This window comes from Pinus tabuliformis, chromosome X (genome assembly GCF_031772625.1).
Source record: "Pinus tabuliformis cultivar Carrire ecotype Pingquan chromosome X, CPIR1, whole genome shotgun sequence".
In the NCBI taxonomy this organism is placed as follows: Eukaryota; Viridiplantae; Streptophyta; class Pinopsida; order Pinales; family Pinaceae; genus Pinus; species Pinus tabuliformis.
Genome location: NC_142308.1, coordinates 996,004,915 through 996,031,209, shown reverse-complemented (window position 1 = coordinate 996,031,209; position 26,295 = coordinate 996,004,915). Strand labels below are relative to the sequence as shown.

The 26,295-nt window shown below is 40.9% G+C and overlaps 1 protein-coding gene across 1 annotated transcript in view; it reads left to right on the top strand.

The window, feature by feature from the left end:
- The window catches only part of LOC149143080 (condensin complex subunit 2-like), a 215,645-nt gene that overhangs the window by 75,927 nt on the left and 113,423 nt on the right, over positions 1 to 26,295 (top strand). Inside the window, exon 12 of the mRNA XM_089448169.1 lies at positions 14,572 to 14,682. Within this exon, the coding sequence (XP_089304295.1) occupies positions 14,572 to 14,682 (111 nt within the window). The remainder of the gene's footprint in view (positions 1 to 14,571; positions 14,683 to 26,295) is intronic.

The window sequence follows — 26,295 nt, the reverse complement described above, 5'->3', positions numbered from 1 at the left end:
ATCTAAATAAGAGCATAGATCATCTCTAAGAAGATGATACATGAGATGGCTGAACTCAGTTGAAGACATGCTGCTTCAACTGATTCTCCAAGGTGACTCCTTCACCTATCATTGTGCTATATCTCGTCATCATGCTGCACCTCACCGTGCTGCACCATGCTGCGCCCATCATCACTAAGCTGGACCTCATGAATATGCTGTACACATCATACTGCTGCACCTTATGCTGCACTGTTGTCCCATGTGCCATTGTTGCACCATGCTGCCACAGTTGTCCCATGTGCCACACTGTACTAAGCACCATGCCTAGCTCTCCCATTTGCTTGCTGCATCTTGCTGTTGCTGCTATCCCATTGTGTCATTGTTGCACAATGTCATTGCTGTCCTATTTATCACGCAACTGTCCCTTTCAGCTTCATGCTTGCCACTGTTGCCTAGTTATATTGCTGTAGCTGCTGTCCCTAACAGTCATGCTATCCTAATTGTGTTGTTGCAACATGCTGCTGTCCATAATGACATTGCTGTCCCATCATTGTGTTGTCCCAACATGCTCTTGTCCATAATGACATTGCTGTCCCATCATTGTGTTGTCCTAACATGCTGCTGTCCATAATGACATTGCTGTCCCATCCTTGTGCTGCTGCTGTCCATTGCTGTCCCATCATCCAGAACAACCTTCTGTGAGGGTAGCCTTCACACAAACCTTGCTGCCTCATCACACAGTCCTCAAGGAGCAAATCCAAGCACCTTTCCTTTGCTCTCCAACAGACACAAGGGTGACTTTAATGTCCCCTCTTCTTTTGCTGAAGTAGACCTTGTATTGCGGCCTTCTAGCCTAGCATACCGACCCTCCTAACAACAGCTCGGTCCTCCAAAAGACCAATGGCTTTTGCTGTGGCTAAGACCTATTAGGGCAGCGCATATCCTCCTTTTGATTACCCTTGAGACGTTGTGGAGGATTGGGCCATGACTGCATCCTCTAGGTTAGGTTAGGGCTCCTTCTTTGATAGCGTTAGGGCTGCTTTCAGATCTGCATTAGGGCAGCTTTTAGGTCTGCGTTGGGGCAGCCTTTAGGTCTGCATTTTAGTAGGGACCAACATATAGGCTTAGGGCTACTTCTTGATAGATTTAGGGCTTCTCTTCATGACTGCGTCCTCTAGATTAGGGCAACGTATTTCTTCTTCTTGACTGTGGCTAGGGCAGCCTCTTTTCCTCCAACGTCTAGGGCTTCCACTCCTAGATTTCTCTTCCACTAAAACCCAAGACAAGTGGAGAGAAATCAAGATAGAAGTGTGTGTGAAATGACTCTCAAGTCATCTCCTTTTATACTAAAACGTTGAGCACATGTGGGGTTTATTTGGTTGCTGGCCGACCTTGACGAATTGTCTTATAACACAAATAAATTCATAACTCCATGAATACTAGATTATCTTTATATCAATCCTACACCTTTCTATGAGAGGGATCCAAGAAAAATATCAGCTGCCATAAATAAGATGACCCACATGGAGTTTAGCCCTAGTTGCCAATTTTAACACTCCCTCTCAACTAGGGAGAACTCCATCCGCTGATCCATTTGTCTGACTATACTATCTCTGCCATCAGTGCCCTGCACTGCTCTGCTCTGCTGAACCATGAAGAAGAAGAATTGATCGAGAATGTCTCATACCATTCTCTACTGACCCGAAGTCAGTTCCATATGAAGAGAGTGTGTCATATCACTCTTACTAACTCGAAGTCAGTTTTATTGATCCCAGATCAATATCACAAGAGAGTGTCTCAAACCACTCATACTGATCCCAGGTCAGTTTCATTGATCCCAGATCAGTTTCATTGATCCCAGATCAATGGAGGTCATCCTAACATAGGGAGTACGGTAGATACAACGATGCGTCCATCGATAGTACTACTATGGTCTCTAACCCCATTTCCCTGCTCATTCGCCAAATGAGAGTTACTTCCCATGAGAGTCCCAGACTGCATGGGTAGGATGCCTCGACAGGAGAACCACTCATCCTGTCCCTAAGTCGCCATGGGGTATCACAAGGGAAGGTTGAACTATTCACCCTGTACACAACGCACCATTAGCGGAGGGTGAGTCGCCCTATGGTCGCTTGTTGCTCCAAGCAGTACCCCAAGCCCCCCGGATCTCCCAGAGCTCAATGCATGCATCATGTAGGACCCTCATAAGGTCTCTCAACGACTCTAATTCATTCGGGAAAGTCACAAATTTGACCTTTCCCCGGGGCTTCGACAGAATGTATACGCCCTATACAATAGTCTCAATGCGATGGAGCCTCCTCACTCATCGACGTACCATATCCCAGATAAGGTAGTATCTGATGTCTATATGCCGGAGCAATTATAGAATACAAGATTGCTCAACAAACGAATCCCCCTCTAGTTGACATAGAGGATTACGGTGGTACCCATCATGTGTACAAAGTTACAAACAGTTCGCTGAAGAGCTTCCACAACCAAGCAGCTTCACACAAGATCATACTCATAGCTATGTATTCGGTCTCAGCGGTGCTTATAGCAACAGACTTCTGCTTCCTGCTCATCCAGGATATCGAAGCAGAATCCAAAGAGGACCAGTGCTCAGAAGTGATCTTGCGATCCTCCACACTGCCTGCCTAATCAACATTTGAATAATCATGCAGCTTCATATTTCCAACAGTGTATCTCAATCCATGAGAGATTGTGCCCCAAAGATATCTTAGAAGATTATTAGCACCAATCCAGTGTGGCTCAACCATATATGAGCTCATCATACTAACTACAAATCGTATGTCCAGACGGAAGCTCACCAAGAACATCAACGCGAATGAGTTTATGAAATTCAGAGGCATTTCCCAAATCTGGTCCAGCATCACTACCATATATATTCTGAAAGTTAAGATCCTCGAGGTAGTCACGGGCTTGCAGTCTACCATTCCACATCCGGAATCCAACTCCCTCTTACTTCTGCAAATGAGAGGGTTTACACCTGTCAAATAGGTCATCCTTAGAAGGTGCCGGTATGAGAGGTCTATCATCCACAATCTTCAAGCAATGGTTTGGATTGGCTTCACTCCTAGTGAATCTCAGCTTCATCAGATAGCTATCAATCCTCTCATACTATGCCCGGGATGCTTTGCTTCAAGCCATAGAGGGCTTTCTTCCACCTGCATACATGAGATTCCCGATCATGAATCTCAAACCCCTCGGGTTGTTCTAAAACTGTGGACCTGCTACATGAGGGGAATGGTCCCCTTGTAAGATTTTCCTTCAGTACATCTTAGACATGTACCTTCATGCTCTTCTTGAATTCAGGCATCCCTATCACCATTTGATTCACATCAGGTAGGGCCCCATAATAAGTAGACCTCCGGTGCTATAGATGAGATGTGTCGACTGACATGGTCCCCAATGGACCATCCTACAACTTGATACAAATTGCCAACCCTGAACTCAAAAGCATCTTTTGAAAATTTCATTTTCAAACACCTACTTTTCCATCGATGAATGCCACCTTGAAACCTTTGACTTCCATTGCCGAAATGGACACCAGCTTCTTCTTGTGATCAGGTACATAAAGATATTTTCGTAAATGAATCGAGTTACCCTCATCCACTTCAGGGGTAACATTCCCTACACCCTTTTCAGGATAGGTGGTATCGACTCCAAGTATAATCCCATGATTGTTTCCATCTCTACCAAATTAGAGAGAGCACCCTTCTAACCGATGAAGTTCCTTGAAGCACTACAATCAATAAGCCAGATTCCCAAAGAGTCTGAAGGAGAGGGCCAATACAAGATAATGCTTGTTTATCTTATTAGAAACAACATTAGATTCTTCATACCTATGGTTTCTTGCTTTCTTGAAGAGTCGACTATTTCCTTGATGACCTGCATTACCTATCATTCCTTCGATCATTGAAGACGTCCCTGAAATGATTGTTATCATCATCAAGTGATGTGCCCTACCATTCGGACACTCCTTCGCATAATGACCGTACTTATTACAAACAAGGCATCTGCCTTTCCTTCCACCCTTAGATTTGGACTTCCCATTGAAGTGATCTTTAGGTAGGCCATCAGAGGCTTCCGCTGTGCCACTCTGATAATATTCTTTGCTTCGACTTCACCCTTGGTGAATTTGAAGAGGGATAAGGAATCATTGAGCCTTTTGTCCTTTCCCAACTGTCTTCGGTGATTGCTCTTTCACCCTTTCTTGTGCTTTGTCTTCACATCAGCTCTGATACCATGTTAATTTTAGGTATGTTCTATGTTTAGAGCAATTTATTTCAATTTTCACAGTTAGCTCAATATCTTTTCCAGATTAGCAATCACATCAGCATCAAAGTAAATTGTAGATAGAACATAAACATAGATCGCAGAAGATAAGCCAAGACAAGAGGGCAGAAGATATGGCACTAGCCAGGGACAAACCCTAATGTGGGGAAACCCTTGATCAATTCTTCTTATATGTTCTTCAATAGTTCAATAGAGAGAGAGAGATAGTACATGTACAACAGAAGTCAACACTTTGACTTATCTAAATAAGAGCATAGATCATCTCTAAGAAGATGATACATGAAATGGCTGAACTCAGTTGAAGACATGTTGCTTCAATTGATTCTCCAAGGTGACTCCTTCACCTATCATTGTGTTGCATCTCGTCATCATGTTGCACCTCACCGTGCTGCACCATGCTACACCCATCATCACTAAGCTGGACCTCATGACTATGTTGTACACATCATATTGCTGCACCTTATGCTGCACTATTGTCCCATGTGCCATTGTTGCACCATGCTGCCACAGTTGTCCCATGTGCCACACTGTACTAAGCACCATGCCTAGCTGTCCCATTTGCTTGCTGCATCTTGCTGTTGCTGCTAACCCATTGTGTCATTGTTGCACAATGTCATTGCTGTCCTATTTATCATGCAACTGTCCCTTGCAGCTTCATGCTTGCCACTGCTGTCTAGTTATGTTGCTGTAGCTGCTGTCCCTAACAATGATGTTATCCCAATTGTGCTGTCCCAACATGCTACTGTCCATAATGACGTTGTTGTCCCATCATTGTGTTGTCCCAACATGCTCCTGTCCATAATGACATTGCTGTCCCATCATTGTGTTGTCCCAACATGCTGCTGTCCATAATGACATTGCTATCCCATCATTGTGTTGTTGTTGTCCATTGTTGTCCCATCATCCAGAACAACCTTCTATGAGGGCAACCTTCACACAAACCTTGCTGCCTCTTCACACAGTCCTCAAGGAGCAAATCCGAGCTGCTTTACTGTGCTCTCCAATAGTCACAAGGGTGACCTTAACACCCCCTTTTCTTTTGCTGAAGTAGACCTTGTATTGCGGCCTTCTAGCCTAGCATACCGACCCTCCTAACAATAGCTCGGTCCTCCAAAAGACCCATGGCTTTTGCTGCGGCTAAGACCTATGAGCGCAACCTTCACACAAACCTTGCTGCCTCTTCACACAATCCTCAAGGAGCAAATCCGAGCTGCTTTCCTTTGCTCTCCAATAGTCACAAGGGTGACCTTAACATCCCCTTTTCTTTTGCTGAAGTAGACCTTGTATTGCGGCCTTCTAGCCTAGCATACCGACCCTCCTAACAACAACTTGGTCCTCCAAAAGACCCATGGCTTTTGTTGCGGCTAAGACCTATTAGGGCAACGTATATCTTCCTCTTGATTACCCTTGAGACAGTGTGGAGGATTGGGGTATGATTGCGTCCTCTAGGTTAGGTTAGGGCTCCTTCTTTGATAGCGTTAGGGTTTCCTTCAGATCTACGTTAGGGCAGCTTTTAGGTCTGCGTTGGGGCAGCCTTTAGGTCTGCGTTGGGGCAGCCTTTAGGTTTGCGTTTTAGTAGGGACCAACGTATAGGTTTAGGGTTGTTTCTTAATAGAGTTAGGGCTTCTCTTCATGACTGTGTCCTCTAGATTAGGGTAGCGTATTTCTTCTTCTTGATTGCAGCTAGGGCAACCTCTTTTCCTCCAACTTCTAGGGCTTCCACTCCTAGATTTCTCTTCCACTAAAACCCAAGACAAGTGGAGAGAAATCAAGATAGAAGTGTGTGTGAAATGACTCTCAAGTCATCTCCTTTTATTCTAAAACGTTGAGCACATGTGGGGTTTAGTTGGTTTCTTGCTGACCTTGACGAATTGTCTTATAACACAAATAAATTCATAACTCCATGAATACTTATCGGAATCGGATGATCTTTAGATCAATCCTACACCTCTCTATGAGAGGGATCCAAGAAAAATATCAATTGCCATAAATAAGATGACCCACATGGAGTTTGGCCCTAGTTGCCAATTTTAACACTTTGCATATTTACTGTTAATTTTCCCTTAGGGATATTACATCATAGTCAATGCCTTCAAGTTGAGAGAAGTCTCTAGCCACAAATCTTGCTTTATACTTATCTATACTTCCATCTGCTGCAGGTTTGATCTTATAGATCCACTTGGAAGTAACCACAGATTTGTCTTCAGGCCTAGGTATGATCTCCCAGACTGCATTCTTCATTATAGATTGATATTCTTCATTCATGGCATCCTTCCATTCTTGATTGTTTACAACCTCTTCAAAAGTGGATGGTTCTGCTTCTATTAGTTTTGTCATGTATGCAACATACCTAGAATAGCTTTTGGGTTTCTTGCTTTCTCTGAATGATCCTTTCGCTGCTTCATGACCTTCTGCTTCAAGTAGAGTAGTTTTTAACCAATTAGGTCTCTTTCTTGTTTCGGGAATAACCAAAGGTTGAACAGGCTCACTAGGACCTTCTTCTTCATGGTGTGATTCTTCTTCTCCCTTATCCACTTCCTCTTCAAATATGGGAAGTTCTTCATCATTAGAGTCTATGGAAAGTTCTTTTGATTTCTTGAAAGCTATGCTTTCGTCAAATATGACATCACGACTGACTTCTATGTGATGTCCATCTTTCATGTAGATGCTATAGGCTTTTGATGAGTTGTTGTACCCAACAAATGTTCCCTTCATTTTTGAAGGATCCAGTTTCTTTCTTTTATCCTTGGGTATGTGGATATATACAAGACACCCAAAGATCCAGAGATGATCTATAAATGCGTTCTTTCCAGTGAACACTTCTTTAAGAGTTTTGTTGTCTAGAGATCTGTGGGGAATTCTATTCTGAATGTAGACAACGGTCTTCGTGGCTTCTCCCCATAGGAACTTAGTAAGATCTTGATCATGTATCATTGCTTTTACACTTTCTTCAATGGATCTATTTTTGCGTTCTACAACTCCATTTTACTCAGGATTGTATGGGACTATCAACTCCCTCCTAATCCCAGACTCCTCACAGAATGCTATAATTTCTTTGGATGTATATTCTCCTCCATTATCAAATCTTATCTTGATTCTTTTTCTTGTAAGCTTTTCCACTTCAGCTTTGAATTCTTGAAATTTTGGAAATACTTCATCCTTATTTTCCATTAAGTATACCAAGTTTTTCTTGAATGATCATCGATGAATGTGACATAACATAGGTGACCTCCAAGAGATTTAGGAGTCATAGGGCCACATACATCGGAGTGAATGAGATCCAAGATTTCTTTTGACTGTGAAGCACTGCCTCCAAATGGTCTCTTGGTATTTTTACCTAATGCGCATCCCTTACACACTCCATGATCTTCTTTTAGATTCAAAATTCCGTCTACTATGGAACTTAGAGTTGGAAGGATTTTGAAATGTAGATGACCAAATCTTCTATGCTAGAGTTCACATGGGCTAATTTCAATGTGAACTAGGGCTTGGTGTGAAAATTTTGAAGCCCCAAATTTCCACTGCAACAACTGATTACGTTTCTTCTATTTGTTAATTACTGAACAAAATTATTTATTGTTTCCTACAGTAAACACTGAAACGAATACACTGCAACATACACCATTTAAATTATAAGCGGAAACAAGAAATTGATCATGAAAGAGATACAACACACACACACACATCTACGCAGTTATTTTTGGACAAACGTCACCGAAAAACCCAGTGTGGGAAAACTGGTGCAACAATTGAGGGTTTTATTATTAAATAGTAGTAACTTTGAGTACAATTCATTAGATGCCTAACTGGCTATCTGATACAGAGAGAAACTGGACAAAACAAGTAGTGAGATGCTCTCACCCTGTCACTGGAAGAATCCGACCTTGATCTCGCTGGAAAGAGGCTCTGCGTCCCTTTTGCGTCAGCTTTTGCGCAAAACTGCATCAACCCTACGCAGTCTCTGTGTCACCTCTGCTGGGGACTGCGTTGCTCTTCCTTTAGATCCTCTGCTGCGCAAAAACTTCGATTTCCAGCCTCCCAGTCTCACACCTCGGCTCCCGGCTTCTAAAACTCGATTTCCTCAGCAGGAAATTCGATCTCCCTCTAGGCTCTGCGCTGCCACTGCGTGGGCTAGCGTCAGCCTCTCTCTGGACGTTGTTTTGTCCTCTCTGCCTTGTACTCTCTGGCCCAGTAAAAGACTCCTCACCAGATACTATCGCTGCCCTTCTCTGCAAAAGATCACTTCCAAATTCTTTCCAGCAGCTGCTGTGCTTCAGAAAATCGATCTTTTGATCTTGACTCGATGAGTTCTCCAAGTGCCCCTCAAGTTTTTTACTTATATGTTTTTGTTGGACAACCAACGACCTAGATTAACTTCTAATCAATGGCTTAGATCATTTTGGCTTGATCCTCGTCTTTTTCTAGAAGTTACACCCACAATTTAGATTAATATTCATTAATTATTTTAATTCCCTATGTTTAGAATTAGAGTCCCATTAAAAATAATTAATTATTTTAATAAAACTGTCTTCGTGTGGAATTTCCGAAAATGATTTCTCGGTATTGGAGAATGCATGTGGCTAAGCCTCCCTGCAAATTTTGAGACTTGAAGCACATCCGATGCTACTAGAAATCAACACTTGGGCCACAGGAGACATTAGTCTGTAAAGTCTTCCTTTTGGAATGCCAACTACTTTAGCTTGATCTATACTTGAGTCTTTAATCCATACAACGACTTTACCATCAATGAAAGCTACTCTATCACCCTTTTCTTCTAGACTTGAAATGGAAAGTAAATTCTTGTGCAAACCTGGAACAAATAGAATGTTGTTGAGGTGAATGTTGCTTCCATCTTCCAACTTTATGGAGGTTGATCCAATACCTTTCATGGGATAGCTCTTGTTATCTCCAAGTTCCACTGAATAAGAGGATTTTCCTTTTGATAAGGTCTTCAATTGATTGGAGTGGCCAGTCATGTGCCTTGATGCACCACTATCAATTACCCAAATGTCTTCATCTTGGAATGTGCTAGAGAGAGCTAAGAAGAGACCTTCATCCTTTTCTTTGATTGATACCTTCTTTGTAGAGAATAGGAAACTCCATGCTTCCTTGATACCTTTCTTGAGATGGATTGCAATCTTCTTGATGAATTTCTTTACTGTAGAGGAGATCTTCATGATGCCCTTAGATGACCTTAGCTTTGATACCATGTTGAGAATTCAATAGGGCAGTGAGTATGTTAATTCTCTTTTAACTTGATAACTGTTTGTGTTATCTTTTACCTTGTTAGCTTTGTCCTTATTATTACAGTGTGAGATACATCAAACAACTACCAAAACAATAAGAACAGTGACACAATATATAGGCTGCAAACTAGGGCTAGAACCCCTCCTCTTGAGCAAAAAACCCTTAATTTTTTTTCTCTTCTAACAGATCCTTTAATTGACGAATACCATGACCTAATGAATTAGGCAAATACCCTCCAAGATCAAGATCAACTTAGCTTCCTAATACAAGAACTGAAATACTATGTTTGCGACAACTGCTGCTGTTCCTCTTAGAGACTTCGATCTCCTTCGTATAGTCTCCTCTTCCCTTCGCTTTCCTTTCCTTGAGACTTAGGGCTAGTGAGACACCCTAAGTGACCTTCGCTTGACTTCCTTTCTCTCTTTCCTTTAAGATCGAACCAAAGATAGCTCCACCGCAAAAACCCTAGCTTTGACTTGCACGTGAGAGAGAGATAGACTTTACCCAAGCACTTTGACTTCCTTTTCTTCTTCTTTGTCCTTCTTCTTCGACTTCCTTTGCTTTCCTCTTCTTCGCATTGAATGAGATGAGTGTGTCTAATGGAGGATGAGTTCCTCTCTCTATATAGGCTTCTTCAAGGGTAGACGTGGCTCTTCATGTAGGTCGACTTGATAGCTTATAGGCCAACTTGATCTCATAAGTATTTCAACACTTTAAAGACAAAAATTTTTTTCTTTACAAGATACAATGTACCCATAAGGTCTTCAATATATCAAAATGACTCTTAAACCTAGTACAAACCCTAGAAGCACTCAATGGGTGCTTGACCTATAAAATAAAAGAACTTGAGCATGAAAACCATGCTCTAATAATAATAATTTCTTTTCATTTTATAATTTACAAGAATACATTTCATACTTATGAAGACCGAACCTAGTTACACAATTTTCAACAGAAATAGGGTGTTGACTCTTGAGAGAGAATCACATAACTTCTTTTGGTGAAAACTTCTTCTGCGATCTAGGGTTTTGACACTGCTTTGTAGATCTTGACTTTAGGATGATCTTCTAGATTCGCTTTGATGCCTTTCTCGATATTTTGTCCTTGAATACTTGAGTGTTCCTTGATGAGATGCCCTTTCTGTGATTTTGGCACCTTAGCTCTGATACCATGTTGAGAAATCTAGGGCATCAAGGTTAGGTGATTTCTGTTCTTACGGTAACTGCTTTAGAATGCTTTGTACTTCTTTAGATTAGGATATTCTCTTTACTTAGAATTTTATTGTGTTCTTCATCAAACAACTACCAACGCATAAACAATAAAGAGACAAGAGACACAAAATGTAGGCGATCAGCCAGGGCCAAAACCTCTCCCACTTGAGAGGAAAACCCAAACGAATTCTTCTTCTTGTAGAGACTTCAATTGACGAATACCAAGACCATGACCAAGACCCTTGACACAACAACCTCTCCAAGACCATGTCACAAAACTCTTCTTCACTGCTTTTTCTTCTTGCCCAAGTCAACACTTGGTCAAACTGCTTGCCTTCTTTTGTATTTTGCTACCCTTAAGATTTCAGCCTTCCTCAACTGACCTACAATATTTGACTGCTTGAAATCTCTGCAAGATCACTCGTGTGAGCAAAATTATGGGTTTCTATGGTGTATTCCTCCTTCGCTTGTCTTGAGAACCTTTACTTGTAACTCTGACTAGTAAAACTGATGGTAGAGAGAACTTTTACTTGTCTTTTATGTGGAATAATGTCAGTATGCAGAAACCCTAGTTTTTGCCACACGTGCGAGGAGATTCACCCAAAAATAACACCAAAATTCTTCGTTCTTCCCTTCTTCTCGCTGGATATGCGGTTGCTCTGTTTACTTTTCGCACTTCTTCTTGTTGCATATTTGCTTGATCGAAATTGTGTGTCTAGGATGAAAGCCAAGCTGCCTATTAATAGTCGTTTGTCCATGTAAATAAGCCGACTTGACTTGGAGACTAGGCCAACATGCCTTTTGGAAATGATCTTCTTCTCCTTTGGAAAGCCAACTTCAAGTGAGGTTTGTGACAAGGTCTTGGAGGGCTTATAACACAAATAAATTCTCTTTTACAATGTGTAACATACCCAAATGGGTCTTTCATCGTTGACATTGACTCTATAGACTTCTGTGACATGATGACTAATCCTAAAGGCTCACAATGGGAGCCTTAACTAAAAGTAAAATTGCTTGCTCATGAAACCCATGAGACAAATATTACAAAAATAATTTTATTTTTCTTCTTTACATCAATTACATAAAATCATAATTACACAAGTCATTATGAAGACCGAACCTGGTTGCACTTTTCAACATAAGCAAGGGTTAACTTGGTCTTGGAGGGGTTGTTGTTCAAGGGTCTAGGTCTTGGAATTCATCAATTGAAAATTCTATAAGAAGAAGAATGTGGTGGGTTTTCCTCTTAAGCTTGGAGAGGTTTTGGCCTTGGTTGATAATCTACATCTTGTGTCCTTTGTCTCATTGTTCTTTATGATTTGGTAGCTGTTTGATGAAGAACACATAATAATAATCAAGTCAAGAAGAAACTAATTAAGAAAAGTAAAAAGTCTACACAAGCAGTTATCATTGCTAGAGAAAGCTCCTCATTTCTTTGTCCAAGATTTCTGAACATGGTATCAAAGCTGCAGTAACAAGTCAAGGAAGGGCAGCTCAACAAGGGACACTCAAGCTCTCAAGATCAAGGTTGTAGAAGGATATCAAGAGCATCAAAGAATCAAGAAGATCCTCTCATCTCCAAGGCATTTTGAAGACAAAGGCCACTTCATCATCTTGAAGGAAGTGTCAAAACCCTAGATCAATCAAAGAAGAAGTCCACACTTAAAGCATTCTTGAGTTCCTTGCATCATCATCACAAGGAAGGAGACCTCAAAGGACCGTAACTCTACTTGAATTGAAGAAATCATGAAATCAAAGCATCTTGAAGTATACTCATCCAAGGGAAGCAAGAAGAAAGGAGCTGTTGGCTTCGTCAAAAGACTCAAGGTGATCTCCCTCTCTTTGGAGTCATGGATCACTTTTGAAGAAAACCATTTTCATTAAGAAGAAGTTTTCTATTATCTATATCATCATCGAATTCAAGTAGGCTGCAGGTTGAAGGAGCATCTTCACAAGTAAGTATATTTATGTCTACATCGGAATCTGTCAAAATGTCTTTTTGCAAGGAAAGCAACAAATTGGTTGGGGCTTCAAGCTTTCTTGCATGGAAGAAAAGAAGAGATCTGAACCTCATAGAAAATGAGGTCATGGAACATGTTAAGGGCTCAATCACCAAATGTGCAAGGGAAGATGCTCAAGCACATGCAAGGTATATGAAAGGGAAAGTAGGGGCTCAAAGGATTCTCATAGAATCCATCAAGGATCCCCTCATTCCCTATGTATCAAAATTAGAAAGATCAAAAGAAATATATGACAAACTTGTAAAAATGTTCTCCGTAAGCATTGCAGGAGAATTAATCTCGTTAAGGCAAGAACTCTACAAGATGAAGATATCAAAAGAAGAAGGAATAGCGCCATACTAAGGAAAAATAATTAATTGGAGTTAAAGGGCGAAAAGTGACTTAAGTGAAATAAAATAAATTAAAAGGTCATTTAAGATAATGTCAATGGAGGGGCTTCTAGAATAATAATAAAATTATAAAATAAGATGCTTCTAGAGGCTTGGAGGTCTATCCATCAGATCTATAAAAGAGGAGAAGGTCATTTGGAGACATCTTGGATTTTAGCGTTTTCTTGTGTGAGAGGTTTGGGAACCTAGTTCTCTACTTCAGTAGGCCCAAGACGGAAACACTAGAGTGATTTTAGTGAGAATGGGCAAGTACCCATCTTTCCCCTTGGTGGATCCATTCAGGATTCACAAGTTGTACTCTTCAGTTGCAATTATTGTGGGAGGCCGGCATCAGTTTGTAGCAGAATATTTGGAGGTCTTCTAAGCTATTGTCTCAGCTATTGAGTTAACATGTAACTCTGCCGTTATATTATGATAAATAACACTGGGATTTCTTGCATGTGTTTATTGCCTATTTTGAGATTGCAGTTTATATATTTACAGTTTGTCGTCGATTTTGTGGATTAATTTGTGAAATCTGCTTATGAAATTTGCGGCATTAATTTCTGAAGCAATTTTCTGCAAAGTTATAATTTGGAACATTACATTTCCCCTCATAGAGTAAGCTACTAGAGCTCCAAATTCATTTCTCAAATCCTCCACTCATGTCCTGCTTGAGCCTCCTTTCTTTTATAATTATTTCATCCTCTTGAAATACCATGGGTGGCTGGAAATACCATGGGTCACTTTATTTTTATTAAGTGACTTACCACTTTTCTATTTAATTAAAACACTGCCTTTTAAATATGATGACATTAAACGATTAAACCAGCTGATCCCCCTTTTTCCCGACTATAGCCTACTGGAATCTGGGTGGGCTACTAAGTCAATCCGTTCTGGTATTATGGTTTGGAAAGGGACATTAGACAGTATTTCAAAAATATTACATCATTGCCATCCCTTCTGGTATTATGGTTTCGAAAGGGACATTAGACAGTAATTCAAAAAGATTACATCAGTGCCATCGTTAAGATACACACTTTTGGAGCTTTAGCTTGTTGGTTTCATTGATGCCTTGTTTCTATTTTGATACATACGCATTGTGGACTATGAATCATGTCTTGTTTTTATGATGATATATTTAGGGCTTTTGCACTGTTTGGCGTATGTTTTTTAGCTTCTGGTGTTGAGACTGTTTATAGTGGTCTGATTGCAATATGGTTTTTTGACCAGGGTGGAATTCTCCTAAATATAAGGGGTTTTAAAAAAAATATTTAAACCTGAATGCGCTTCATTGATTATCAATATTTTGGAAGTGATAAATGCCTTCTTTTAAACGGGATGGTGTGATTTATGTACAAGAAAAGGAAATATGGCATTTCTGTATTGTGTGTAAGTTTTGAAGCCGTCTTTGTAATTTCACAGGTACAGAAAATTGATGTGGACTATGACAGGACATCAAAAGAAGTAGATGTTAGAATTCTTAAAGAAACTCTTTGGGAGCGCATTCAAGACTCCTCAATAATCTCAGAGCAGGTATATGATTTGACTCGAACATGTTTGTCAGATTTGACAGGTATGCATTGAATATTAGAACACTAGTGTAGAGTAGTATGCCCTTTTGTTTTCTTTGTGACCTCAACAGGGCAGGCGCCGTTGAAATGAATATGAAGTGCTTCAAGATTTGAGTCCAATTATTAAGGGATACTAGTGAGAAGTAAGAAAAGTACAGTTCTATTCATCATGCAGGCGTTGCACTCAAGATTACAAGAAAGGATATATTCTATTCTGATTGTTGTAGCTGTACCTTTCCTGTGACAAACTCAGCATTTGTGCTTAACTGGAAACTAGAATGCATTGTATCTGTACAGGAAGTTCTCAGTGTCAGACACCATTCAGTAGAAATATTAATGGTATCTTTAGCTTTCCATTCATCGAAATCGGCTTCTTTCAAGAGTGGCAATCCTTTGAATAATGAAGCACTAGATGGATTATTTCAGTTAATCAAATGCTATAATGATTTTTCATATATCTCCTGAGCAAACCATGTCTATTGATAATAGTCATATACCAGATTATTGTAATTAGTGAACATATATTCTATTAAAACTGTTATTAGTAAGGTGGTTTGTCTGTATATGCCTGGAAATAATGCAGAAAAATGTGCATCCCTCTTCTAGAATTCTACAATAGACATCAATGGCACATCTAGCCAAGTAGCTAGTAACGATCCAGATTACTTGCAACTTAGGCATGGGGTGGGAGTGGCGTGTGGGGGAGGGATTTGTACTGTAATGCCTTGAGTCCATTTAGGAAGCTGGTTATTCACTCTTTAATCTTAGTAAGGGTATTTTAAAAGGCTTGTATGGGTCAGTTTTCTGAGTTTTCTTTCTTTGTTCTGGTGTAGATTTGAACCACTGGCTGTTCCTCTTTTGTGACATGGGAGATTTTCACATATCTCACTTTTCATTGAATGGTGCAAACAATCCGTTAGGTGGTGAGGGGTGTCTCGCATATTTGTGTATGCTGGATATCTGTAATTTAAGATTCCTTGTCTGATAAGCATGTAAGAGATAATGGATAATTGGTAGAGTTGGTTAAGTACAATTTTGTTGAATAATTTACCTGCCAAAATGTGGGTAGCCCCATAAGAGAATTTTTTTCTCCTCCTTTGGAAAGCCTGCCAGCCAGCAGGCCAACATTGCTGAGTACATGATTTTATACCATGGTTCTCCACCATTTGCACTGGTTAGACAACGCTCACCATCTCACATTCTTCTTGAAGGAAGGTGGGCCATCATTTGGCATGAAATAACCATCTTGCAATCATTTGCTTTTACTTAATGTTTTGGGCATTCTAATATGGATTAAAGGGTGATTTGGATAATTGACAGATCTCCATTGTAAATCTGTTCTCTCACTTCACTTTGGAGGTTAGTTTTTGACCGTAGACTAGTGGGACTTCCTCTGAGGTCTTAGCGTTATAGCCTTATAGGAGGGGTGTTAATTTTTGCAACTGCGCTCAAATTCCACCTTGGATAGCTCAAATGACCAAGATGATGATTGCATTAGATTCCTCTTTTCGAGAGGACTAAAATCGACCTAAAGATCACCCAATTTGGTCAAGCGGAAGTTGAGTTATGAATTATTTTATTCTTACATGTATTATGGAATGGGTATGCCCTAACCACATGTGTAATTGCTTAGGTTGGTCTTAACCCCAAGTGGACTCTCATGAAAGCTTATAAATAGAAGAAACCTCAAGCTCATTGGGACACATTCGATGAAGATATCTTCTCCTCTTAATGTGTTGGTTCGCATAGGTTTGATGGAAAGAGTTCGCACAAGGGTCCAAAATCACAGACGTAAGGTTCGCTCTGACGGGGCTTTCTAATCCTCAGACGCTGGCACAAAATTGGACATTTTAGTCCCTGGATGCTGACACACAGGCTTACGGGAGTGTCCATGGAGCCTTGGACGCTGGCACAATGCGTTATGGGATCGTCCAGGGCTTGAGGGTCAGATCAGGCTGTATTAGTTCTCGAATGCTCGCATAGGGTGGTCCTAAGAGCGTACGGGATGCTATAGACACTCGCACAGCAACCTTATGAGAGCGTCCAGGGCTGGAAGTAGGTCTGTGCATGGTTGACCCTAGACGCTCTCATCCAGTTCACCCGAGAGCATCCAGATTTGCTCCGGACGCAGTCATCTAGTTATGCAAAACGCAGTCATCCAGTGTTAAGATATGGTATGTTTTATGCTTATAACAGTTTACTTCTTTTTCTAATTATATTCCACAGATTAGCAATCACGTGTTCATAAAGTAAAGTGCAGATAGAACATTAAACGATCGACAGAAAACAAGCCAAGACAAGAGACACAAGATGTGGCGGCTAGCCAGGGACAAACCCCACAATGTGTAGGGAAACCCTTTGATCAAATCTTCTTTTATCTTCAATAATTCAGCAGAGAGAAATAGTACAATAAATCTGATTTATATCAGCAGTAGCAAACCCTAGATCAGCAGCATCAGCATTAGCGGCTTCATCATTAAACTAGGGCAGACGATATCCCACAAATCGACTGTCGAATTGGCTTGATTCCACCACCTAAAGTTGTGGCTTCCAGAGGAGGTTGAAATGAACCTACAACGCAGTTCAGATGAGAAGATATTCTAGTCCACACAGGTCAAACTTCACTTCTGCAGTTGCAGCTTCAGTTTCAGTGGCTTCCTTTAAACTAGGGCAGTCGATATCTTGCAAACAGTCCATCGGATTGACTTGATTCCACCACCAAAAGTTGTGGCTTTCAGAGGAGGTTCAGATGAACCTACAACGTAGTTCAGATGAGGAGATCTTCTAGTCCACGTAGGTCAAACTTCACTTTTGCAGTTGCAGCTTCAGTTTCAACAACTTCCTTCAAACTAGGGTAGTCGATATCTTGCAAACCGTCCATCGGATTGACTTGATTCCACCACCAAAAGTTGTGGCTTTCAGAGGAGGTTCAGATGAACCTACATCGCAATTCATATGAGAAGATCTTGTAGTCCACGCAGGTCAAACTTCACTTTTGCAGTTGCAGCTTCAGTTTCAGCAGCTTCCGGCTTCACATGTGTGAGGGAGAGACCCTTTTCTGCGCAGTAGAGAAGAGACTCTTTTTTGCGCAGTAGAGAGAGAGAGAGATGGGATGAGTCAAGTGAGTGCAAATGAGGAAAAGTCCTCTTGTATTTATACACAACTGATGATGTTTGAATATACGCGACTGTTGGGCTTCTGAGCCTACATGAGTTGTAGGTTGGCTTGATAATAATTCCATAATCAAAATAAATTCATATCTCCATAAATACTTATCGGAATTGGATGATCTTTATATCAATTTTACACCTCTCAACGAGAGGAGTCTAATAAAAATATTATCAGCCATGAATAAGATGACCCACATGAAGTTTGCCCTAGTTGCCAATTTTAACACTCCCTCTCAACTAGGGAGAACTTCATTTGCAATTTGTCTATTGGTCGTTACTATTCATCCATCAAATGCACTGCCCTGTACAGCCTGACCCTTGCCCTGCTCTATTCTATTTTGTCTGTTTTGCTTTGACTTGTTTTGCTCTGTGCTGATCTGTATAGCTCTGCTCTGTTATGCGCTGCTCTGCTTTGTTCTGTTCTGCTCTACTTTTGTCTGAATTATGAAGAAGAAGAAATGATCGAGGATGTATCATACGGACTCAAAGTCAGTCTTAGAGTATGTACCACTGGTCGCAGAGCAGTCTCAACCAACCCGAAGTCAGCGTCATAGTGAGTACAACTCCACTAGTCCTAGAGCAGTATCATCCTCCACTGACTCAAAGTCAGTCTCAGAGTGCATACCACTGGTCCCAGACCAGTCTCAACCGACTCGAAGTGAGCTTCATAGTAAGTACCACTCCTACCACTGGTCCCAGACCAATATCGCAATCTCAAAGAGTGTACCACTGGTCTCAGACCAGTCTCAACCGACCCGAAGTCAGCGTCATAGTATGTACCACTCTCACTGGTCCCAGACCAGTGCTGCACTGACACGAAGTTAGTCTCAGAGTATGTACCACTGGTCCCAGACCAGTCTCAACTGACCCGAAGTCAGTGTCATAGTAAGGTACAACTCCTACCACTGGTCCTAGACCTGTATCATTGATCCCAGATCAATGGAGGTCATCCTAATGTAAGGAGTACGGTAGATACAACGATGCGTCCATCGGTACTACTGTGGTCCCTAACTTCATTTCCCTGCTCATTGATTAGATGAGAGGTACTTCCCATGAGTCCCAGACTGCATGGGTAGGATGCCTCGACAGGAGAACACATCAATCCTGTCCTCACAGGAGAACACATCAATCCTGCTACAATCGCCATGGGGAACACATCAATCCAGGCCTCACAGGAGAACACATCAATCCTGCTACAATCGCCATGGAGAACACATTAATCTAGGCCTCATAGGAGAACTAATTATCCTGCTACACAGGAGAGCAAATCATCCTGTTCCATAAGAGAGCGAATCATCTTGTCCCACAAGAGAGCGAATCATGTTGTTCCAGTGTGCACCACCGGGGGAGGGTGAGTCACCTTGTGGTCGTATGTTGCTCAAGTAAGAACCGCAAGCCCTCAGAGCTCAATGTAAGACTCAAAGTCATTTGGGAAAATCACAGATTAGATCTTTCCTCGGGGCTTTGACGAGGTGTATCGATCTGTACATCATCTTAATGCGATGGATCCTCCTTGCTCATTGCCTTACCATATCCCAGATGATGTCTATCTGCTGGAGCAATCGAAGAATATGGGATTCCTCAATAATCAAATCCCACCTCTAGTTTTTACAGAGAATCACAGTGGTATGTGTTCAAACAGCTCACTAAAGAGCTTTCCCAACCAGGCAGGTTCATACGAGATCATACTCGTAGATATGTATGTTGTCTCGGCGGTGCTTATGGCAATCGACTTCTGCTTCCTGCCCATCCATTATATCGAAGCAGAATCCAAAGAGAAACAACACTAAAAAGTGCTCCAGTGATCCTCCACACTACCTGCCTAATCAGCATTTGAATAATCATGCAGTTTCATATTTCCAGCAATGTATCTCAATCCATGAGAGATTGTGTCCTGAAGACATCTCAGAAGATTCTTGGCACCAATCTAGTGAGGCTCAACCAAATATGAGCTCACAATGCTAACTGCAAAACATATGTTCAGACGGAGGTTCACCAAGAACATCAATGTGAATGAGTTTTTGAAACTCATAGGCATTTCCAAAATCTGGTCCGACATTACTACCATATAACTTTTGAGAGTTAAGATCCTTGAGGTAGTCACAAGCTTGCAGTCCATCATACCAAATATTTTCAGAATGTTCACCACATATTTTCCTTGAGATAGGAAAATTTCCCTTGGCTTCTGCCACACTTCAAGTCTTAGGAAATAGTGCATCGGTCCTAGGTCCTTCATTTCAAATTCAGAAGCCAACTCCCTCTTACATTTGTGAATGAGAGGGTTTGCAACTGTTAGAAAGAGGTCATCCACATACAGCACCAGTATGAGAGGCTTGTCATCTTCAACCTTAAGGTAAAGGTTAGGATCGGCTTCACTCCTAGTGAATCCCAGCTTCATCAAGTAGCTATCGATCCTCTTATACCATGCTCGGGGTGCTTGCTTCAGCCCATAGAGAGTCGCCTTCAACCTACATACATGATATTTTCAATCCTAAATCTCAAATCCTTTGGGTTGCTCCACATAGACCTCTTCTTTGATCAAACCGTGGAAGAAGACGGTCTTGACATCCATCTGATGTAGGTTCCATCCTTGTGAAGCCACAAGGGCTATGATCAAGCGGATGGTCATGTATCTGGAAACAGGTGCAAATATCACATCATAGTCTATACCTTCCTTCTGGGAGAAACCATGAGCAACAAAGTGAGCCTTGTACTATTCCGTACTTCCATCTGCTGCAACTTTATCTTGTAAAACCATTTTGAAGTAACAATTGTCTTGTCTTGGGGTCTGGGAACTACTTCCCAGACATCATTCTCCATAATGGTCATAGCATCCTTGCATAATTGATGCTTGACGACATCTGAGAATGATGAAGGCTCATTTTGTATGACTGTGCTCATACTGGTTAGGTATCCCTAATACCTGTTGGGTTTCTTACTTTCACGGAAGGTTCCTCACAGTGCAGCATGTCTTTCAGCATCATCAAGTATCCCCCTAAGCCATGAAGGCCTCTTCCTGGAAGAGGAAGGCTGAGGTGGATAAATAGGATCCATCGGTTCTTCGATATCAGGCATTGTTACATCATCATAGAGATAGCTTCCACAATCGTACAGTGCCACACCATTCTGCTCTGGTGTATGTGGTGTAGTAGTCTCCCTCTTAATGCCAACCTCAGGTATGCCTGAGTGTACCAATTGTAATATATCAGAGGTCTTGCTTAGGCTTGAGGGGAATGGTCCCGTTTTGAGCTTTCCTTCGGCACATCCCGAACATACACCTTCTTTTTCTACTCGGAATTCGGGCATCCCTGTTACCATATGTCTTACATCGAGTAGATCTTTGTAATGAAGGTAGGCAAACCTCCAATGCCAAAGTTCAGACTGAAGAGATGTGTCATAAGACATGACACCTACCTGACTTTCATTGACTTGATAACATGAAACCCAAGAGTAAAGGCATCTTTAACATTATTTTTCGATGCACGTACCTTGCCATCGCTGAAGGTTACCTTGTAGCCCTTTTCTTCCATTGCCGAGATGGACATCAGGTTCTTTCGGAGGTCAGGTGCATTTAATACATCCTGGAATTTCTAGCCTTCTTGAATGCTTGTCCTCTTCCTTGATTCCCAGCTCTCCTCTTACCTTTGCTATTGAATTTGTCATTCCTTTGATTGCCATCAGAGGGATTTTGATCATCGTCCCAGTGTGAGTCCTTTCTATCAGGGCACTCCCTTGCATAGTGACCTGCTTTATTGCAAATGTAACATCGTCCTTTTCTTCCACCCTTAGGTCCAGCCTTTCCTTTTGATTTAGTCCCGGAATTATTTCTTTTCTTAGCATGAGAAGAAAAGGCAGCACGAGGACCTTTAGGCAATGACATTTCTTGCTCTTCTACCCTTGTTTCTTCTAGAATGCATCTAGCCATTAATTCCTTGAATCCAAGAATTACATGATTGTTCAGAAGAGTAGTCCTGAACACATACCATTCGGATGGTAATCCTCCAAGAGTCGTGAGTGCCATTTCCCTATCAGTAATAGTCTCCCCAATGGATAGGAGATCCTTCTTGAATTCGGTGATTCTTAAGAACTATGCTTGCATACTCTCATGTTTACCCTTCTTGATTTCTCTCAGCTTGTTTCTAAGAAACAAAACTTGATTTGCATCATTAACTTTAAATAAACTCACCAGTCTATCGTAGATTTCCTTGGAGGTGTTCAGGTCAGAGATGTAGGCCACCAAGTCTTGTCGATAGAGTCCCGCATGATCTTCTTTGTTTTGACTTCTCCGTTTTTCCATTTGTTCCATGCAACAACGGATGCATTTGATGGAGGCTCAACAATATTTCCTCTTACATGGTCCAACACTCCTTGATCTTCTAGGGTTAGATCGATAGATATCTTCCATCCATGATAGTCAGCTTTCTCACGGAGCTTGTCTTCTGCAGGAAAGAGTGTTCAGGACCCCATATTTCTTTTAGTATAGCCTTGCCTATCTTCTCTTTGGTGATTGCTCTTGCTCTTGCTCGGGCTTTGTCTTCACCTCAGCTCTGGTACCATGTTAAGATATGGTATGTTCTGTGCTTATAACATTTTACTTTTTTATTTCTAATTATATTCCACAGATTAGCAATCACATGTTCATAAAGTAAAGTGCAGATTGAACATGAAACGATCGACAGAAAACAAGCCAAGACAAGAGACACAAGATGTGGCGGCTAGCCATGGACAAACCCCACAATGTGTGGGGAAACCCTTTGATCAAATCTTCTTTTATCTTCAATAATTCAGTAGAGAGAAATAATACAATAAATCTGATTTATATCAGCAGTAGCAAACCCTAGATCAGTAGCATTAGCATTAGCGGCTTCATCATCAAACTAGGGCAGACGATATCTCACAAACTGACTGTCGGATCGGCTTGATTCCACCACCAAAAGTTGCGGCTTCCAGAGGAGGTTCAGATGAACCTACAACGCAGTTCAGATGAGAAGATCTTCTAGTCCATGCAGGTCAAACTTCACTTCTGCAGTTGCAGCATCAATTTCAATAGCTTCCTTCAATATAGGGCAGTCGATATCTTGCAAACCGTCTGTCGGATTGACTTGATTCCACCACCAAAAGTTGCGGATTTCAGAGGAGGTTCAGATGAACCTACAACGCAGTTCGGATGAGGGGATTTTCTAGTCCACGCAGGTCAAACTTCACTTTTGCAGTTGCAGCTTCAGTTTCAGCAGCTTCCTTCAAACTAGGGTATTCGATATCTTGCAAACCGTCCGTCGGATTGACTTGATTCCACCACCAAAATTTGTGGCTTTTAGAGGAGGTTCAGATGAACCTACAGTGCAGTTCAAATGAGGACATCTTCTAGTCCACACAGGTCAAACTTCACTTCTGCAGTTGCAGCTTCAGTTTCAGCAGCTTCGAGCTTCACATGTGTGAGGGAGAGACTCGTTTCTACGCAGTAGAGAAGAGACTCTTTTCTGTGCAGTAGAGAGAGAGATATGTGATGAGTTGAGTGAGTGCAAATGAGGAAAAGTCTTCTTGTATTTATACACAACTGATGATGTTTGAATATATGCGACTGTTGGGCTTTTGAGCCTACATGAGTTGTAGGTCGGCTTGATAATAGTTCCATAAGCAAAATAAATTCATATCTCCATAAATACTTATCGGAATTGGATGATCTTTATATCAATCCTACACCTCTCGACGAGAGAAATCTAATAAAAATATTATCAGCCATGAATAAGATGACTCACATGAAATTTTGTCCTAGTTTCCAATTTTAACATCTAGTTATGCAAAGAGCGTCAAAATCTGCTATAGACGCTCACACAACTCCTCCTCACTGGATCTGGGATTCCTGGATGAGATTTGTGTATTCCGAAGTTTCTGCTAAGTGTTCGGCACAGTGACAACAGTATCCAGCAGTTGTCTACAGTCAGTGATATCATGTTACTGTCATCAGAATCAGTGTTTTGTTTTCAAGCATGATTAAATCTGTTTCATGGATATCATAGTTGTTTTGTTGCATAGATAAAGTTATGGATCATTTTACTTTTTTTTGCTGAATCATTTGATGACAATCTACGAAGAAGATGATTTGCAAGGTTTTTCCCCATAGTGGGTTTTTTTCGTGGTCTTGGACCAATTTTGGTGTCTCTATGTGTGTGCATGCTTGTCTTCTATTGTTCCTTTATGTTCAGCTGCATTGATGATGATGATGAAGTTGTTCTTTCTATATAATTGCATATGCTGATGAATAATGGTGTAGACTTGCATAATGTAATGATGATATGGGGTGAACTTAATGTATTAATGATGAAATGCAATTATCAAAGAAAAGAACAGTGTAGCCTTATGAAAAATTAACACGGGGTCAGAGCCAGGTTGAAGAAAAGCCATGGAGATCACCCCGAGAATGACATCTTTGATGGATGCAAGAAGAGGATGGTGGAGAGCTAAAAGAATTCTAGGGTTTGAAGAAAACCCTAGGGAACTTGATTATTAGGGTTTGATGGATTCTATGAGGTTAGGGTTAGAGAGAAAACCTTGGTTTATGAAAACTATATGAGATATGGAACCTAGCTGGTCAACGTGAAGATGCTCAAGCACTTGTGGGAGATTTGATGAAGTCCTAGATGGGATAACCACTAGCAAACTTGGTTGGATACTTGAAGGCAACATTGGTTTATGGACCATGGATATTGATGTCTCTTGAAGATTGCTTCAAGAGGGAGAGGATCACCTCTCATTGAAGGTAAGTACTTCTTGACTTATGATGTTTCTTTGTGTCTTTACTCTTGTTTAGACTTATGGATCTGATTATTATGATTATTGCTTTGATCATTGTTATCTAATGTTGACACATTGATACACTTGATGTTTGGCTAACACCTATGATATATTTGTTGGATATCTTGATCCTAGAAAGAAGGCTAGCACCTTGACTCTAGTAACTGATACACTTGACACTTGTCATGATGAATTTCATATAGAAGGATAGCTCATTGACTCATATACATGAGTCTGCTGGTAATGCTTGCGATAAACATGATGAAAACATATGGAAAGAGAGATTGACACTCTTGTTGTTTTGGTAAAGTTTTATTGAATGACCTAACTTGATCTTATTGGTCATGAAGAGCATGGTAACCTTGATGTGAGAAGTATAAGTGTAAGATTGATAAGTAGATCTCTTACTAACTATGGTCATGTCTTGATGACATATGGTTAAACTGAATGCCCTAACTTGATGGAGTGACTTGATAGAAAGTGTTATTGTGTTCATAATCTTTGAGATATGATGTTGCATCTATATGTTGCTTTGAGTCTAAGCTTTGATGAAAGATTGATGTCATGATGCTGATAGCCATGATAGATATATGTTTATGATCTAACAGATCTACTGTTGCTTGATTCTAGCAAAGACAAGCTGATGACATGAATGAAGATGAATGAAGTAGATCCTAGTCAGAGGGAGAATCTCTTCTTAAGACTCTTACTAATATTACTATTTGTATTCTGTGCTGCTGAAGTATGATTTATGTGCATCTGACAGTATTGAAGCCCATACAGAATTAGGTTTTTGCTCTGGATGCAGTCACAAATGTGGGAGATCTTGTCCCTGGACGCACGCATGTTAAGGTCCAGAGAGCATCCATGCAGCTAAAGATGCTCCCATGCTACCCTGAAGGGAGCGTCTAGATGTTTGACTACAGTTGACCATTATTGAAGCTTTTTGAAACTGTCTGAACTCTGAATCAAGATGTTTATGACATATTCTGCCTCCGTAATTTGATTCCTAAAGTTGGGTTTGTTAGAGTCGGTCTAGTAGCCCTCCATCAGCGATCAAAACTCTTTGCATTTGCATAAGTAGGTGTCTCATCAGTGTCAATTTTTGCATCCCATTAGGCATGCCATAACCCTGATGGAGGAGCTGGTGTCTTTGTCCCCCTCTTGGCATTGCTGGATCAAAGTCATTTCAGTCCTTAATCTCTTTCAGGCTTGTCTTGTCTTGTCTTGAGGTCAAATTCCTAGGTCTAGGGTTTTGGTCAAGTTTGTTTACAAGGTCATGTCTCTGAAGGTCAATAAGTGCTCAGCAAGCCAGAGGGATGATTTTCAAAATGTTTCTTCGCAAATTTCTATCTTGTACAGTTAATTTTCACCTTGGATTTAAAAACCCTGTTTTTAAAGCCAAGGTCATTTTTCAAATTTTTGTAAAAAGTGATGAAATTTCAAAAAGCTTCCAAGGACAGCATGTAACCCTGGCTCCCTTGCCAAGATCCCTCAGATGATATCCCTGCAAAAAGTATCGAGCAAAAGCATTAAATGAGTCAATTTCAGGACAAAGGAAACCAAAATGGTCAATTTTATAAAGTGTCAAAGAAAAACATTATAAAGTG